Consider the following 19,431-nt stretch of genomic DNA (forward strand, 5'->3'; position numbering starts at 1 on the left):
CCACACACTGAACCTACTGAGCCACCATGACTCTGTGGAGAGAGATGGTGGGAGGGAGGCTGAAACTCAGACGCTCTCAGCAACAGAAAAATATGAATATTTATCCTTTATAGTGGCAGCGTTCCAGGATAATCACCACACTGTCTATTGGAGGGAGAAGTGGACAGAATTAATAATGAAGGATACTCAGCACATCATTTTGTCCCCACCTCCCCAGCAATCTGGTCAGATCCAGGATTTTATATTTATTTATTACAACAAGAACATAAAGTCAGGTTCATATTAGGCTTGAGCCAGTGTGAAATTTGCCGTGTGAACTTGAGCAGTTTCATGCTGTTTGCACTCAAATTTCAAACAGAAATGGCTACATGCAGTGGAACAATTACAATGCAAACTGGATTATTACCTAAAAGCAAAAATAAATATCACTAAAATGAATATTCTCATTTGTTGTGTATATTGGATATCTTGGGAAAACTGGAATGAAACGCACAGGATCAGGGATCATAAAAGCACATTATAGGAGAATGATTGAGGTTAGCTTGTTTCAGCTCACTTTATTGATTCTCGTCTTTATATTTCCTCATTGTGGTTTTGTGGTCCTTGTGACAAAAACTGAGATTTATTAGATTTGTGCTCTTTAAAGTTTGGCTTTAAAAGGACAAAAGGATTAATTTACTGTCTTTAATTTTTAAAGGAATTTATTGACATATTCCCACACTTTAGATTTTAACATTTTATGTCTTTTAACATTAGCATGCGATTGGCCAGATACTTGGAACCACTTCCACATTTGCAGAGTTTCTAAACAATGAAATATGGTTGTCTGATGACAATTTGTGGCTTTATTTGCGATTTCATTCAGAATCTTAGTGGTTTTTACTTTTGAAAATGCTGTTTTTACATTGGCACTGTAAACTGGCCCACACCAAGTGCATAAGAATCGTCCCGTTCCGCATGTTCTCTAAATGTGTTGCTTGTAATTTAAAAACACAATTTAAATGCTGATGTAAATGTGATGGGATGTATTTCTTTTACATTTATTGGTCCAGAGGATGCATGTGCTGTACGTAATTACTTCAGTTTAAGCATGAGTAACTCCCTTTTTTTCCTTTGATAATTAACATCTGAAAACACACACTCCTATAGTGTTCACTGCAGCCACACTTTAACCACGAACGGAGATTAGTCGCCATAAGCCCTTGGCAGCAGTTTGTTTTTGTTTTCCCCTCTAAGTAAACTGCAGGGAACTGGGAGCGCTGCAATTCCCAGTCAAAATGTTTTCCTGCTAAGCAAACTGCCGTGGAAAAGCAGGCAGTTGTCAGCGCTTCTTACAGTATGAAAATGATTTTGACTAACAAGAACGGCTGTGCTGGTGGAACTGTTGTACGAGAATCGTGTGGAATAGAGTGGGCACTTAGACAAAAAACAAGCAAGCAAGCTCAAGCAGATGGTATGGGAATACTAATTTGAATATGAAGTGTGGGACAGAATTGATAACGGCTTATTTAACTGAAACATTGCCTTTTTAAATGTACATTTGAAAAAGGGGGGACATGAATATTGGCCTGTTATTGACTTACTATGAAATTAGTTCACAGATTAACATGTTTTTTTTGGGAAAAACAAAAGAGATCTCTGGAAAATTACAGTTAGAAATCCAGCAATTCTCACAACGATGGCTGCTTCCTCTGTGCAAGCATTGTTTAAATCTCTCCAATCAGACGCATATTGAGCTAAACTAATGATCAGTCACCACCAGATGTCTAATTGAGACATCCTTTCTTGCATCTGTCTCCCTTCCTACCAGTGGTGAATCTGTCTTAGGCCTCCAACACTCTGACCCCAGTCAAAGCTGATGAAAGCTTGATGGATTTTGGGCTGAGACACCCAGAGCTTGAGCCAGCTGAGGCCTCCTCGCCTTTCCAGAGAGAAAAAGAGAGAGAGAGAAGCAGAGAAAGATATTGAAAAGGTGGGGGAGAGGAAGAATGAAGTCTGTCCAAACAGTCTGAAAAGGCTTGTTTTCTTTAAGTGCACAAGAGAACAGGAAAAGGTAATTAAATGGCCAAGTGGTGAGAGGCTACAGTGATGGATGGGTGTGAGAGACGGCCTCACAAACACACACATATATAAACACGAACATATTTTTTGCATTTTCTCCCTTGCCTTCCAGAAATATTCACTCCCTTTATGATCATGGCGCAATCATAATCTATTTTATTTGGATTTCATGTGCACAACTGTAATATGGAAGGGAAATGAGGCATGGTTTTCATATTTATTTACTATATTTTCCTAATCTGATGTGCATTTTTGTTCTTCTCCATTTACTCTTATATACAAAGTGAAATTCAGGGGTTCCAAGTTCCTTCAGATGTCACACTGTTGTGTAAGGCAAGAAGAAATAAATTTTCAAAAGACTTTAATCACAAAGTTTTTCACAAGAAAAGTTGGAGACGCAGAATCCATGCGGGAGAAAATGTGAACACATTTGATGGAAAGCATCTAAAGTGCAGCATTAATTTGTATTTAGTGCCTTTTCATTCCCATTCCCCTAATCAAATACAAAACAGCTAACTGCTTACAAAGTCACCTATACTGCATGCAAAACAACAGGTGTGGTGGGAAACCTATGGTAGTGGCAGCATCATGATGTTGGAGTTGCTTTTCTCCAGCAGAGATGTTGAAGCTGGTTGCAGCTCATAAGAAGAAACTTTATTTTTATCGGTTTTGAACGCAATGTGACACTATTTTGTGTTCCTCTTTCACTTAAACTTTTTCACGTTGCAAATGTGAAAAAGTTCAATTGAAACGAACCCAAGGCAGCAAGAGTTCAAACAGCTTACAGTGGCCTTTGAAAGGAGGAGCAGTAACTGTAAAATGGGTCGACCATATGGAGAGAAGACACATCTGCACTTTGAGTCAGTGGTGGTTTCGGTTCAGTTTAGCAAAAACACATGAGTGATCACATATGAAGCTGAAGGTCAACAAAACTCGCAGCCTTTTCAGATTTGACGGACAGCGACGTCTCTGGTAATGCGTGTCGTGGGGCGCTGCAGACTGCAATGTAGGTTAGTCTGAGATGTATCGCAGTGCACGAAATTCCCAAAAATAGAGCGTGTCAGCCAGGACCGAACTGAAAAAGGACAAGAAGGTCGCAGCTTTTCTTTTCTGTTAAATCTTTGTGTGCTTCATCGAGTGGCTGGTTTGCTCCCCCCTGTGTCACAGTGTGATGTTACGGGCAGGTGGTGCTATCGTGTGTTAAAAGTGTCACAGAGGGGAAAGCCTATTTGCATTCTGTCAGCAGTTCAGTGCCAGCTTAAAAAGGAAGAAACGACGGGAAGACAGAGGGCTGTCATCAGTCACTGAGCTCTTCTTGATTCTTCAGTCGCAACGATTTATATGCTCATTTAAAGGAAGACTGATTCTCAAATCAAAACAAGGTAAATAGGTTGGAGAGGGGATTATGATCTGCTGCTTTGTTCTGAAGATGGTTTGAAATAGTCATTTTTAAAAGGAAAATTGCTTATTTGAAAACCGTACTTTAAGGTAGTTGTAACTTCCACCCTTACACTGCAAAAACACAAAATCTTAAGTATTTTTCTCTAGTTTTTAGTACAAATACCTTAGAAAACTTGAAGTAAGACAAGGTAACTTTTGAGTAACTTTTCAGGAAGAAATAGGAGCCTGTTTTAAATAAATAATTCCTTATTTTTGATGGAAAATATGCTAGTTCCACTGGCAGATTATTTAACTTATAATAAGATATTTTTCTCATGTTATAAGTGAAGTAATTTGCCAATGAATCTAACACTTTTTCATCAATATTAAGACGCTACTGACTTAAAACTACGTCCTACATCTACCTGAAAAGTTACTTGTAAGTTAGTTTTGTCTTATTCCAAGTGTTCTTAAAGAGTAGACCAAAACTACTTGATAAGATTTTGTGTTTTCGCGGTGACAGCTTCAGGACTTCTACGGTAAAATCCTCAGGATGAATCAAGCAGGTGGCGTTCCTGCTCACATCCACTGCAGATGATTGAATTTGTAGCAGTGGTTGTCCGCTTGTTTTCTCCGAGGCTGTTGTCAGGTAGGTAATGACAGTGTTCCTGTGTTTCCTGAGACGCTTTGTTTGGGGAAAGTCTTATTACAGGTTTGCTTAATGTTGTCAAGTCAGCAGACCGTGGGCAAACATCTGTTTGATGTGATTTGTTGTACCGTCCCTTTTTGTGTTCCACCAAAGGCGTTCCCACAGTTAAATAGCATGCGAGTGTGACATCCTGAGTCATTGTCTGTCTCTGCCTCCAAGCAGGCAGTGGTTAAATTTAATGGTCTGCATCCCCAATCTGCTGTGGCTCTAAAAGCTTTACCTGATTTCTAATCAGAGCCACAGGCGAACTCGGGGAATCCGGGCAGAGTTGGTGGGTTTCCGGAGCTGAGATGGAGCAGGGGTCTGAGAGGGATTACACCTCTGGATGTGTTGCTTTTATCTTGGGAACGTAATCTGCCTTAATGCTCTGTGTTCACCCGGGGCAAGGCCAGCAGCTGTGCTCGTTTTTCTCCAACTTGGCTGTCAGAATGAGCCGAGCTAACCTGTGGGAAAACGAGTCAGCCTCATGCTCCCGTGATCACCCTGGGACCCGGACGGGGGGCTCTTGCGGTTTATCGGGGAACCAATCTATCGGGGTTCTGCACGTTTTAGGTCAACGCGTCTCAGGTCGAGTAAACAGATGATTTTCCTCCATTCAGGGAAAGTTAGAAGCTGAAAAGGTTCGGCAGTTTCTGTGTGGTCTTGATTTTACAAGAAATGCAGTCGGTAGGAAGTACTTAAGAGCTGTGATGTGTAAACAGGACTGGCACTGGTGTGAGAATAAGATATAAAGCAGTGTGGTGTTGTACTTACTGCTTTTCAGGAATGTTTCTGTACCAGTAGAACAATAAATGGGAGGTTAAGGAAGGGGGTGAGGAGTGATTGAGCAATTAGATCTAAATCAGGAGCTAAAAAGGCTTATTTTTCAGTTTAATGAGAGAGACAGAGAATGGACCATACAGCTGTGAATTCCTTTATGTCAACTCATATAGGGTTTTTACATTTTGTAATTTTATTGGGATTTTCCTCTCACCCAGTGACTACTGGAATGGCCAAGTAAAAGTCTAGGCTTGAGAATATATAATGTTCACAGATGCTCTCCATCCGTACCCACTGAGCTTAAGAGGCTTTGCTCCATAATGAGCAGAAATTTCCACCTCTAGATGTGTAAAGCTCGTTTAGAAATACCTCAAAAGACTTGGACCTAAAACTGCCTGAAAAATGTGGTTCCACAAATTATTGACTCAGGGAGATTGAATATAAATACATGAAACACTTTTCAGGCATAATTCACCATTTTATGTTGCTCTAACACACAGAATTACAATAAATACGTTGAAGTCTGTGGCTACAATGTGACAAAGTTAAATACTTTCGCAGGACACTATGAATCACAGAAACCTGTCGACTAAATAAACTCGGACTCTTTTAGGTGACGTTTTTACGAACATCACAATCTTTTCTTCTAAAATTCCTTCCTATCCTGTCTGCAGATTGAAACAATTTCACTTCACTCTCTTTCTTCCATTCCTGCAGAGGGTCACAGTGAGCTTTCATGCTTGGAAAATATCTGTCGGGCTCAACTGGAATAGAAAATATGGTGTCCCGGAGTATTTTACTTTCAATCGAGCGTGCCTAAAAGTGTCTCGGCAAGCGAGGGGCCTCATGCATTTCAAATCACTGTGACCTTCCCTTGATTTAGGTCAGCTGGTTGGATCTGGCCCGGTGCTCCACATCAGTGCTACATCAAACACTGAACGTAGAAACAGTTAGACAGCAGCTCTTTGCTTTGCCTGGTCAGAGAAAGGGTGCAGCGGTAAGACGAGGTAAATGAGGTGTGATTTCAGTTCTGTTTGCACACTAAGGACACACGGGAGAGAAATCCCGTCCATCTTTCTCGCCAGTGCTCTCTTCCATAAGTGGTTGCGGCTGAACTTGTTTCCATCAGCCTCTGGGCATGGCCTGTCTGTGATGACACTCTCCATCAACCCACAGAGACAGTTGGCTCGGTGGCTCGTTTCTCTTGCTGCCGCCGCCGCCCTGGTTTTCATCACAGTTAGTGTGAGGGACGAAGACAAACTCCAGTCTCCAAGGACCGTGAAGGGTTCACTCCAGCGGCAGTTGGCTTTCTCTCTCCACGGCGCTCAGTGCAGCTCGTTTCCATAATAAGGCCACAGTATCTGACTAGATTTGTCCCCAGAGTTTAATAAAGATCACCACTGACAGGCAGTAAACCAACACAACCATCCACACGCCTCCAGGCAAGGTCCACAACCCCTGCCTGCCTCCTCCCGCCTCTCCCTGAACCTCTTATGCAGCAGTTTAGCACTCTTCACGGTGAGAAGCCGCAAGTTGGAAACCAAAACCAGCTCTCGTATTAACAATGGCCACAAAGACCTGCAGAGGTTCCACGCCTCACGCTGGGAATGCTTTGAGCATTTGGACTGCGCCGCAGCCTTGCATTACATACTTCTCTGAAGCGATGCTACCCTTCACACCCACTTGCACCTGTCAGTAATATATCAAACGGATAATAAAAGAAACAGTATGGCTTTGGGGCTTGCGCACCCATGCATCGTATGCTCCATGCTTCTACTTTACGCCTATGGATAAGCTCTCAAGCGTTTAGCTGGAGCAGGATAAAATCAGCACATGAGAAAAGTGTTTGAGCTGCTGCCTATAGTTGAAATATTTTATTATCGGGCAAAAATAACTTAAGTAAACCCAACATTTCTGTTATCAAATGGTGATTTCATTGAAGTTAAAAGGATATCCAAACCAATTTGGCCCCATGTGGGGTCAAATCATAAACACTGTGACTGACCACGTGTTTTGGATAGTTAAGTTTCAGACGCCACACCCTGGCCTGCTTTCTTCTAGCAGGCCTTTAAAATCAAGAAAGCATTTAGGTAGAACCTGTCTGACAACCTGGAATAGGCAGCACATCATGTGCAGAGCTAAAGAAAGTCAAGAACAGCTGAGAAACAATCTGAAATGGTTCACAAAATAATTTCTCAGGCTTTGGGTCTTCTGTGAACCACACAGAATTATTATCGACAATTAGGGAAAATAGGGAACAAAATTATTTCAAAAGTACATTGATGATTATTCGTCCAGGAAGTCACACAATAACCCAAACCAACATCTACAGAACTGCAGAGCACAAAGTAATGTTGACCAAAAGACCCTTTTCACATTTGCCAAATTCTTGATGATCAACAAGACAATGTTCAGTGGATTGACAAGATAAAACTGGGACAATTTGGAAGCTCAGCAGCCCAGACATCATATCTGTGGTCAGGCATGATGGTAGAAAAGAGATGGTCTGGTGATGTTTTGTTGCTTCCTGGTTTGAAAAACTTGTTAGAAGTGCTGGAGTCATAAACTCAGCTCTCAGAAATTCCTGCAGGAACATTAGTTTGGGATCGTGAGGTAAAGTGCACTCCATGCACGACTGGGTATTAGGTTTAGGGAGCGAATACTTTTAGACATGGCTTCAGGTTGGTTTTATACCTTTTTTTTCCCTTAATAAATAAAATCAAGTTATCTTTGTCTGATATTAAAATTGGTTCGATCTGAAACATTTGAGTGTGACAAACAAAAAGGTGTTTTCAGCAGGGAGAAAATCTTTTTTTATACCACTATAGCTCTCGAAATTTTTCTATAACCAGACCTGCGTGAAATATGTGCCACTCTTGATGTCCTATATCGCTTTTCTCCTCTGTGGCCTTCAGTTTAATCACATCATTCGCCTCAACATCATCATCATCATCCTCATAATCTGTGCCACCTATCCTGCCTTGCGGCCGTGACCCTTTCTTCACACCGCTGGGCATAAAGCTTATGGACAGCTTTACAGGAGAAGGCCCACTCTCTAACCTCCAGAAGCCAAACTGAATAACAGATGGGCTCAGCTTTGTGTTTCGCTTTTACTGCGCCCCTAAATCAATGCCTAACAAAGCATGAAGAGGAAGACGGGCATTGATTTCATCTACCAGTCCCCCCGAGTGGGTAAAGGAGTGGTCGGAGGGTAAAGGGTGAAGGGGTGGGGCTTATTTATTACGACTTTCCTTCAATTTCCTGCATACGGAAACGTGGACATGAAGCGAGGCCAAACTGTAAAAATAGCTGCCAGCGGCGTTTTCTATGGCTCGGTATCACATTGCACTCTGCTTTGTAATAAACCGTTTCATCTTCTGTCAGTGGATCTGTCCTGTTTGTGTTTAGATACGCTGTCTGGGTGAAAATACAGTTCTGGTGAGCAGTTTATGTGCACTCTGGATAGGTCATGTGATTTTGGGCTCCCAGAAATGCTTTTGGACCATTCAAGCATCGACAAGCTTCTGGCATAAATTCAGCTGTAAATCTGACTTCTCTTCTTATCAGAGTTGTTGAAATTGTCTGACTTTAAACATAGTTAATTCATTTAGGTGATTTCTTAATGTTGAGCTGATATTCTGATGTGTGTTTGGGATTAAATTTGACCCACTTTTAAGAATCCAGCTGTTGATTTGAGATGCAGTTAAAAAGCAATGAGTACAGCAAAACACAACCTCAGCATGATGGTGCCGCTACCATGCTAGATAGTTCTAACTGCTCTCTTTGCTTTAGTCCTTATGTAGACATGAGTCAGTGTTAAATCTATATATAATCCAGATTTACATCTAGATATTTGTCTGTGTTTACACATTAGACAAAGCAGTTCTATCCTTAAGTTGCTGCAATCATTTAAAAATGTATAAAGACCACAAAGGCAATCTAGAAATAATGCATAGAGATTAGGCAGCACAAACCAACACCTAACTGATTGGTTGTTATAATATTACAGTAATAATATTAATGTGTAAAAATATAGCATTTTATATATAACATTTAGTGCTAAGAATCAAGAAAATAGTGGTAATGGTAGCATATTTACATATTGTGCTGTATTGGTGGATAAGTAGCAACAAATTAAATAATTGGCGATGTGAGCTCTACAACAAGGCGCTTTCTACGCAACACCTGAGCTGTAGTCTAAATGTTAGCTTGTCTGTCTTGTAATTTCCAAGTAGAATTACTACATTGTTATACAGTGGCTGTACAGTTGAATCTTTGACGCTAGGTTTGCTATCAGACCTTGGTAATACAGAGATGACTCGGCGCTGAGAACCTGTTGAGGAATGGAGTTTAATTACTATTAGTTAAAAACAGTGAGGCAATGGTACAAAAATAGATAAAATGTTCTGTATTGGCTGGTTAAGAAGCCTCAAAGACATCTCTGTGAAACAATGTCTGATTAGGTACAACGCAATCATTATTTAGACTTTTTAAAATATTTTTATCATTAAGACCAAACATCTCAACCCTTTGTCTCCTATAACAGAAAATCCTTTCCCAGAGTGATTTTGTCCTGTTTTTACTGGTGGACTTGAACCATGGTTCTTCCTGGATTGAGAGATACTTAGATGTGATTTGATGATCCGACTGGGTAGTGATTCCAAACATACAACCAAGCTGAGCAGAGCAGAGCAGTCTGGTTTCATGGCTATCCTATTAAAAAATATGGGCTTTGCTTAAAAGCTTGGCCAGTGGCTGGAAACTAAATAATTCAAATGGTCAAAAATCTGGCCAGCGTTGCTGGAAAAGCTTTCTGATGGCTGCCAAAGTGTTACGTCTTTGCTATTTATTATGGGTAATTTTCTCCAAAATATTGGTTTGGTTTTAGGTACATATTCATCTGTAGGTTTATTTTCATATTGAGTGGGCTAAAGAAAATCCTAAATGAATTACAAGGTTAAGAAAGCCACATATTAATTTAATATTCACAGACATAATGCATTTACGCTTCTGAACAATGCTGTGGATTCAGGGCCGACTTATTTAGCTCCCACAACTGTTTCACATTTAACTGTAAGCTTCTTACATTTAAATCCCTCAACAAGACTACAAGGCTGAAGCATTAATGTCCGCCTGCGACTACTGCACTTGCTAATCCATAAGACAGTTGCTGAGCCGTTTACAGTGAGACTAAATGAGACGTTTCCTTTTCACCCCGTCCGTGTTTACATGCAAAATAGGCAGCTTGGTAAATAATTAACTTGAGCCACTTAGCTAACATTAGACTCTGGCTCACTATGACTTCACGCACGACTATCCTTTATGTAAACCTTATTGCGGCTATCCTGTAAAGCTCAATTAGGCAGCAGTTTGACAGTCAGTGAAAAGCATTGCTGATATGTGTCCATTATGTCTCATAAGGCTGGTGTTTGCGGGGCTGTCTGCGTATTGAGCTGCCTTCAACCAGGAGCTGATTTAGAGTCCCTCGGCCGGCTTCTTTGCTCTCTGTGCCTGTCGGGTTAGCTGTATTAAGTGGCACTGCATTAGAGCAGTAGATTGTTGTTTTCCCCCACTGTTTCTCTCCTCCTGATCACCACAGAGCTTCTGCGGAGCAAAGGTCTCATAAACATTTATGTGCGGGCTGTGAGCTCCTGTCTTAGGCCATGAGTCCACAGGGCAGCAGCCTGTAGTGCCACTTTATGCCTCTTAAGAGACCAAACGTGTCCGATGGTGTGTATGTAGACATAAAGTTATATTTCATCCTTACTTATGTTTTGAATAATTCAATCACTGCTCTGCCTACTTGTGGAATTAGTTATTTTCAGTTTTTTTTTTGTGGTTTATCATATGTTTTCATGCTGGGAGACTTAGCATATGCAAATTATTTTTGCTTTGAGCGCTGTCACTTTGTTTTATCACTCCCTCTAAGCAGAGATGGACATCCCGGGGAGCCTTCTTAGAAACAAAGTGGAAAGACAACAAGGCCGTCTCTGGAACTTGAAGTTTTCAGCACTACAAAGTATTTGTAGGAATATTTTAATGTAGTCATGATGAATTAACCTTCCCCAAAACTTTACTTCAGAATTTTTTTTAAATCTTAAACTTACTTGATCCAATCATAGGTTTGTGGCAGGTCATAAACCTGCCAACATCAATTTTAGCCAATTTATATTTCTCTTTGAAAGTTATAATACGGCTGCACAGTGGCGCAGTTGGTAGAGCTGTTGCCTTGCAGCAAGAATGTTCTGGGTTCGATTCCCGGTCCCGGTCTTTCTGCATGGAGTTTGCATGTTCTCCCTGTGCATGCGTGCGTTTTCTCCGGGTACTCCGGTTTCCTCCCACAGACCAAAAACATGACCATCAGGTTAATTGGCCTCTTCAAATTGCCCCTAGGTGTGAGTGTGTGTGTGCGTGGTTGTTTGTCCTGTGTGTCTCTGTGTTGCCCTGCGACAGACTGGCGACCTGTCCAGGGTGACCCCGCCCCTCACCCGGAACGTTAACTGTAGATAGGCACCAGCACCTCCTGACCTCACTAAGGGACAAGGGTGTAAAGAAAATGGATGAATGGAAGTTATAATACATAAAAAGATACAGGATGCAACAGCAAAATAACATTTTTTTCTACTCTTACGGATATTCTGCATCTCTGAAATGCAACAGACACTATTAAATGAAATATATGAGCAGATGCAGACCTCCTCCATCTCCTGACTTAACTTGTATAATTACTTTCCCTGCAGGACCCTGGATATGCAACCTTCCTGTTCGATCAGCTCCAAACACCTGGGAGCCATGAACCTGACTGCTGCCAGGTGTGCTCCACGCCTCTTCACCAGCTGAGGAAGGAGGCCTTGCAGGCACTCCACTCTCCTGTTCTCGCCTTCGGCTCAGACATGGCAGCGTTGCCCACCACGTCCGCTCAGCAACAGCCTTCCAGAATCGCTGGTTCGTCCGCAAGTGTCCATGCCAAGAAGTTAGTGAAAGGCCAGCCTACAAACCGCTCTATCCTGCCTTTGGGGGAGAGACACAAAGTTCCAGGCTGGGCCCAGAGCCCTTCTGCCTCTTCGGGGTCCAAGACCAGTGTGCAGGTGACGGTGGCAGGAGGGCAGCTTACTGGATCTCTGAGCACCGTCACCATCCAGGCACAGCAGTACCTCGATGGGATGTGGAGCATCTCTAGAGTCAATAACTTTCTGCCTCAGCCTAAGCAGGTATGTCTGTACAATATGGAAATTGCACAATCTATTTGCACAATTCATTTACAGATCCTGATGTCTGATACAAACATCTCTGTAATGTCCCCCCCTTTTTATTATTTGCATACATTTGCACACATTTTTACACCTCTTAAAATTCTAGTTTTCAAACCATCTGCAAATCAGTGTTACGTTACTTACTTATGGCAAAAGCATAATGAATTCGAAGTGGGAAAAGCTGATTTAATACCTTGAAATAGTGTTTTTGTACTTTGTTGTTTTGAACATTTGGACCCAAACAAAATGTATCAATTTATGTAATAATATTGTAAAGTGGAAGGCAAATGATAAGTGGTTTCAACCGTTTTCTGTAATTGATTCCTTTTCCCTATAAATGAACGACATCCTCAGCATGATGCAGTCAACACCGTGATTCTTTGTGTGGATGTGTCAGCAGTGTTTTGCAGTTTGATGCACTAAATGTATTTACTGGTATTAGAGTAAAGGGGGCTGAATGCAATTTCACCACACTTTCAAGTTTTCATTTGTGGTAAAAAAGAAGCCAAAACCATGGATCATTATGCTTCTACTTCAGTACTCATTGCTTTGTGTTGATCATCGACAGCAAATTCCAATAAAGTACACTGAATTTTGTGTTTGTAACCTCACAAAATGAAAAATAAATAAATACATGTTTAAGAAGTGTACTTTTGAACGTTAAACTACTTTCCCAAGGTAGTTTAGCTTTAACATCTAATATTTGAACAATATCACATGCAAGAAAAACTAAGTGATGTACATATTCTGTAATGTGAACCACAAAAATGTCACAACTACCGTGTCCGCTTACAGATTATAAACATCACCCTGCAGCTCTCATCACATCAACCATCACAAATGTTCAATTTCCTTTAGAGGCGATGAAGCCTTGAAGAGAGCTGTTGACTCAAAGCTCTACAGGAGTGCTGACCTCTTATTGCCTGGTGTTCTGACTGATCTAAGGTCAGAGGTCATCCCAGCAGTATTCTACTGACCTCATCCTCAAGGGTATATTTAAATAACCCGGGCCATAACTCTTTATGTGTCCTTTGGTTTATTAGATGTGTGATTGGCGTGGATAGTTTTTCTTTTTCTTTTCTTTTTTTTTTTTGACTTGCTGTCATGATTAAAAGCTGAAGCTTTTAAATGATTTAAACTGTTTCATTAGAGGATGCGATCTCCAGCATCTCAGAGCTTATCTCTGCCTGTTGATGGGAAGGCGCTTTGCTTTACTGCAGAGTTACTTCCTGCAAAGACGGTGACATCTGTTGTCAGACCTAACTGAGAGACAAATGTGACATTCTGCAGCTGCCAGGCTCTACTCAGATTAAACAACATATGTTAATGATATCTCATGCTGTAGCACCTAAGAAATTAGCAAACAGTGACTTGCAAATGTGAGCGTTTATCACAATACAACCACAAACAGTGAATGTTATCTGAATTTTTGTGCTAATAGACCAACACACAAAGTAGAGCGTATTGAAGAAAAAGAGCTTTTTTTTTTATTTATAAATATAAACCTGAAGTATTGCATGCTTTCGTTTTCAAACCTTTTTACTCTCACACCCTTAAAAAATTACTATAAAAGCAACTGTCTTTGGAGGTCACATAGCTATTACACCCTGGCTGTGTTTAATTTAATCTTAGTATAAATATAGCTGTTCTGCTAAGGCCTCAGAGGTTTCTTAGAGAACATTATTTGACAAACGGCGTCATAAAGACCAAGAAAGAGCAGACAGGGATACAGTTGTAGAAAGAATTTACTAGCAGAGTTGAGTTGCAAAATAAAGTCCAAGCAAGGTTTGAACATTTCACCCGGTACTGTTTAGTTCTTTATACAAAAAAAAGAAGAAGAATGGCAACATGCGGGGCAAGGGGAGCATTGAACAGAGAAACAGCTCAGAGGCCCATGAGAGAGATCAACAACTCAGGCAGGAGAATTTGTTAGCAGAGCAAACATTAGTTGTGCACCCAAGAACTCTGACCTTTGTTGGAAAGTGACAATAAAAAATACATTATTCAAGGAAACCCAAGCAGCAGAACTAACTCTGCCTATTACTCTGAACACAACATACCCACTGTAAAGCATGGCGGTGGCAGAAGCAAGCTAAATGTACAGCTAGAGCTATACTGGAAAGATTTATATTAAAGCATAAAATGTCCTAGTCAAATTTCCAGAATTAAGTCCATTCTTTTTTTTAATTCATGACTTGGGAAAAAAAAAAGATGTTCAGTTATGCCTTTTATTCAATCTGAGTGAGCTGGACATATTTACACACCTCAAACACCTTGCAGCTCTAATTACACGTAAAGCGTGAAGAGGGTTCAAAAACGTGTTGACTCAACGTCCAGGTATTTATTTACAGTATATATAAAAAAAGGAATCCGAAAGCCATGTTTAATTTTCCTTCCGCCTCCATCCTGTTACATAAGATACTAAATAAATAAAATGAAGTTTGTGATTGTACAGTGACAAAAAGCACAAAGAATTTCAGTGGGTGTGAATACTTTTGTGAGGCACTGTAACTTGTAAATCTCCCCGGCTCTGTTTTTTTTTTTTTTTTTTAGTATAAATAAATGAAGTCTCCGGGTATTCGTTTCTTCCTCGTGCTTGAAAAGCCGAAGACAGATTTTCTTTTCCCACCAGTAATGTCAACAAGTGCCTGTAGAGATGGTTTATGGGAGACCATCAAAAGCTTTTAGCTGCTCGTATGCAGCCTGGCTTAAACCAAATGCCCTGGCAAAGACAGGAGAGACTGACTCGTGTTCTCCATCTTTGTGTCTAAAAGCAATTAGCGGCTCTCGAAGCCTGGGTGAGTTGTTCAAAGCCCGCAGCCGAGGCTGAGGCCGTCCTCGCTCTGGGAGAAATGTCCCCTCAGGACATCAAGCTACAAACGCAGCGGTTTCTTTCATTAAAAGCAGATCCTTCAGGATGACAAAAGCCCACACACTCTCTTGAGAACTGGAAGTTACACAGTGCTGAAAGGCACAAGATTCCCACTCGTGTTCCCAGTACAGAGCGTTTGCTGCGCCGTTCTGGCAGGAGGGGCAAACATATACTGTGTGTGTTTTATGCAGATATTCTTCAGGGAATGTCAAATGCGGTTTCTGGAGTTTATTACACAGCACCCAGAATCTCTCATGTGGGTTTTGTTTAGCATGTTTGTTGCTTCTATTGGAATGAAACAGAAGGGGATCTTTAATAATGGGTGGTTTAGTCATCAGACTTAAAGAATTTCCTGTCTTAAATCTCAGCTGGAGTTTGGATCTTCTCGTTCAGGCTGCATAAACTTTCCCTTGGTTGTCTAAAGTTGATTTGCCCTCTAGGTGTTCATGTTCTCAGTTATCTGTCTTTTTGTATTGACCATCTGTGTTGAGTGACAGCCAGTCCTGAGTGAACCGCACATCTCACCTTTCATTGTCTAAGATGAGCTTCAGCCCTCACAACCCTGAGAAGGACAGAGGATGTATGCAGCCTACATGGAAGGACACGAAGTTTACTCCCCTAACTACTGGCTTTGGTTAAAGTTTGTTCAGTTTTTTACCTGTGCATGTCAATGAGTGGAAAAATTAAGTTATTTTAGTAATTCAATTTAAAAGGTTAAGTCATTACAGTGGATCCCTTGTATTCACAGAGTTTAGGGACCACAACTGCCTGGAAAAGCTAACATCTGTGAATACTTAAGACACTCTCTAAAAATGATTTTAACAGCCTATTTTAATAGTTTCAAACACCAAATATACCTTAGGATGCATTAATACGCACAGTGGAAACCATCCTAGCATTAACACCGAAGCTAACATCCACATTCTTCTTTATCTCAACAATTTGGAGTTCAGTCAATCAGGACCAAGGAAAAAGAAGGGCAGTCCTTGATTGGCTGCTTTTTCAAATGACAGCCTATAGCAGAAGTAACATTTCGTCCAGGTATTTCAGTTTCCTAAGCCTTTTTTAGATATGATCTGTGAAAAAAATCCACAGATTATAGCATTTTCCCCAAATGATTTGGAGTTACGTTCCACAGACAAGTCAGCAGATAGGTGGGGTTCATTGTATTTAAATCAACTACCAACAGTAATAAAATATATTTGTTTCACATACCTCATAAACACATTATAAAAGAATATATATAATTTATTAATTATGTTATAGCCATGTTAAGGGACTTGTGACAGACATTCACTGATCCTCTTACATGTTCTTTCAATGAAGTTGGCTGTTGTGAAAATGCCATAACCAAACAACAATGAAAAGCTGAGTTTAGAGAAAAAAAGGACATTGTCAAAAGGGAGATAAAATACTAGACCTAATAGCACTGGAAAGTTGAAAGGAGACATTAAATCAACTCGTGTTTTCCTGAAACCTCTTTACTCGCACAGATTGGTTCACGAATTAGTGCAATAATTAGTGCAGCACGAAGCCTGGGCTTAGTGTTGAGCGAATATACTGTACAGTACATGAACATACTTTACAGCAGGCTGGCATTTCATTATTATTCTTTTTTACTGATCTCATTTAAAATTCACGTGTTACGTTACACTGAATGTAAGCTATAACCCTCGAAGCTAACAGACATAAATGTTTGAAATATATGAATGTGTTTGTAAGATATCTAAATCAGAGCTTTCACTGTTGGAAACAGTGAAATGGATTCATTCTCCATGCTGTTTCAATTTCCTGAGCTGTGCATGAAGAACTAGGTGTGATTTTTATTCTTGGGGCTCTCTTTGCCAAGCCAGAACAATTTGACATTTCAAAAAGTTATCTTGCTCTAGCTTCGGTATGACAAGAGCTTTTAGCGGTTCCCGCAATTTGAGTCGATTACAATATGAGCAGCGCTGTTCAGACCGAATCAAATCAACATTTTTCATCCTTTGCTTTAAAATTTCCAAAACCGCATGCAGACTAATCTACATGCACTCAAACTTTTTGAGGATTTCCGCTCTTCACCACAGTGGTTGGCTGCCTCCGCAGCTAGCTCCACTGCCACCAATTTTCTAGCCAGCAGACGATCTTGGCTGCTGCTGCCTTGCTGCAGCTGTGCTCGAATGGCAAAGAGCCACAGACGGCAGTGGTGACAAGAGAAGGAAGGAAGAAGGTCGAAAATTCCACTTTTCTTTCTTTGCTGCTTGGGATGTGGTTGAATATTTGTATTGGTATTTTCTGTCAAGATGGCCTGAATAGTGTTATTTCCTCACCCAGAAGGAAACCCGTATCATTTAGCAGTCAATTCTCAACTCAGCTGGACTTTGTTGGTTATGGAGGCCAACAGAGAACAACAGCAAGATCAACACAAGGCCTATTTCACCCCAGCTGTAATCGTCTGTTGACTGCAGGGGTCAAAGGTCGCAGTGGACTCCCGGTGGACTGAAGGGAAGATGGTCTGTTGATTGAATGCTGACCTGCAATGCTCACTTCTGGACTTCAGAGCACCCGCTCAACCAACCCTTATAAATTTTTGTCGTTTCTTCACTTTTCCTATTATGTTTAAAATTTCATTTCATTTCTTTCTCTTTTCTCCTTTCTCTGTTTTATCTGTTTTATCCCATTGAAAGAACCAAGGCTAAAGGGCTGGGGGTGAGAGGGTGGGAGGCCAGCTCATTAGTGACTTTTGGTGCAGACAGCCGAGCGCACATGGCTCCACTGACACAGCCTAATTACCTGACCGGGGGATAGATTCTTCTCCTCAGCCATAATCAGGGCCAGGCCCAGTCCAAGGCTGCAGGGAGCGGCTTGGGTGTGCAGCTTAAGTCTCCTGCATTTATACCAAAGGGACATTTCCGCTATAGGCGCTGGGCCCAAGCTCAAATGTGTCTGTGTGTGTGTGTGTGTGTGTGTGGGGGGGTGTGCGTGGGTGTGTGTGTGTGTTGAGTCTGCATTTTGTCCATTTTGAGCCTGCACCACAGCTCCACCTGTGCCCGGCTGTCTGTGTGTCCTCCTCAAATTTGCTGCCACTTGATTTAAAAACAGACCCTCCAACGACTCAATCAGCAGCAGATGTGATGAGCTGCACACCAGCTTCCTGTACGGCTGCGTGTGAAGTGCTCTAGTCTTTCATTCCAGAGTGTAATGGGTCCACTTCGCTGGTATGCACTGAATTCCTAACTTGTCACCAACTCCAGTTTTGGTGTGAGGGCTTTGTGCTTCAGCAGCAGTTCAGGGATCTGCAACATATTTAGTGTTTCTGCATAATTCCTGAAGTTATAACTTCACACATTGAACCTTTATCCAACTTATTCTCCATCATTATGTCTCAAGGCAGCAAAACTTGATTATTTTTATTAAATAAGGGTGCTATTCTGAACTTTACCAAGCTCAAAAGATCACCATTTGACAACTGCTCAAGGATAACACAACACTGCAAGCAGCAAGAGTCAAGTTTCTCATTTAGACATTAGAACGTAAGTCTGACATAAGCAGTTATGGCATTTAACAAGTGCAGCTGTCAGCCAGTAATGATAAATAACTTTATAATAAGTGTTTCGGAGGAAGTTATTTTTGTTGCCGAGGAGGAATCCGGTCCAATCTTAGTACATCATTAGTTAATTCAAAGCTTGTTGCTGAGCACCTAGTGTTCAAGTGTTGCAAATACTTCAAGGAACAACAAAAAAAATCAATAATTGTAGTGTTTTGTTAGCAGCATTGCTGAATAAAATCTGATATCTGGTGGGAATTAACTTGTTGTAGTTATGTTGGCTCCAGCTGAGGAGTACAACTCTTTCATGCTTCAGAGATGGACCAAAAAAACTTACTGCTAGACATAAAATAGGTATATTTACTACTTAACCATTGAAAAGTCATGTCTTTTTTTTTCAATCTATGAATATGCTACAACTGATCTTTTTATAACTCTGACCTGCCAATAACAATCTTGCTTTAATCAGGGGTCCGGGTTATTTATCTCAGTAACTCACCAAAATACTGACACTAAGTACATGGGTGTGACATAGTTTGCTTACAGCTACAAAAGTATGGAAGAAGATTGATATTAAAATGGAGTATGGATCAATGAAAGGTGGAATTGACCCGATGAAATAGAGCAAAACCAGTTTGCATCTTTTTTTCTGATGCAGTCAACATCAGGTCATATTCTTGCCAGCCCAAAATTGACTAAATATTAAATTTAAACTTTAAAAAAAATATTTGTTAAGCTTGTTTGATCGCCCTGAACCTACATCGCGTGCTGTAAATGATTCTTGCTTCAGGAGTTTTGTGTCAGATACGTAGCTGCTGCATACAGTGTTTCATAACAGTGAGTGAAATATAGTTTCAGCAAGAACTGA

General features: G+C 40.8%; 1 protein-coding gene across 2 annotated transcripts in view; it reads left to right on the top strand.

Moving 5' to 3' along the window:
* kif26ab (kinesin family member 26Ab) overlaps window positions 1-19,431 on the top strand; it is an 82,356-nt gene that overhangs the window by 21,857 nt on the left and 41,068 nt on the right. For both annotated transcript variants that reach the window (XM_017302555.2, XM_008400176.2), the window contains exon 3: window positions 11,650-12,120. In XM_017302555.2, the coding sequence (XP_017158044.1) occupies window positions 11,650-12,120 (471 nt within the window). The remainder of the gene's footprint in view (window positions 1-11,649; window positions 12,121-19,431) is intronic.

This window comes from Poecilia reticulata, chromosome 22, assembly GCF_904066995.2.
Source record: "Poecilia reticulata chromosome 22, P_reticulata-male-v2, whole genome shotgun sequence".
Taxonomy (NCBI): domain Eukaryota; kingdom Metazoa; phylum Chordata; class Actinopteri; order Cyprinodontiformes; family Poeciliidae; genus Poecilia; species Poecilia reticulata.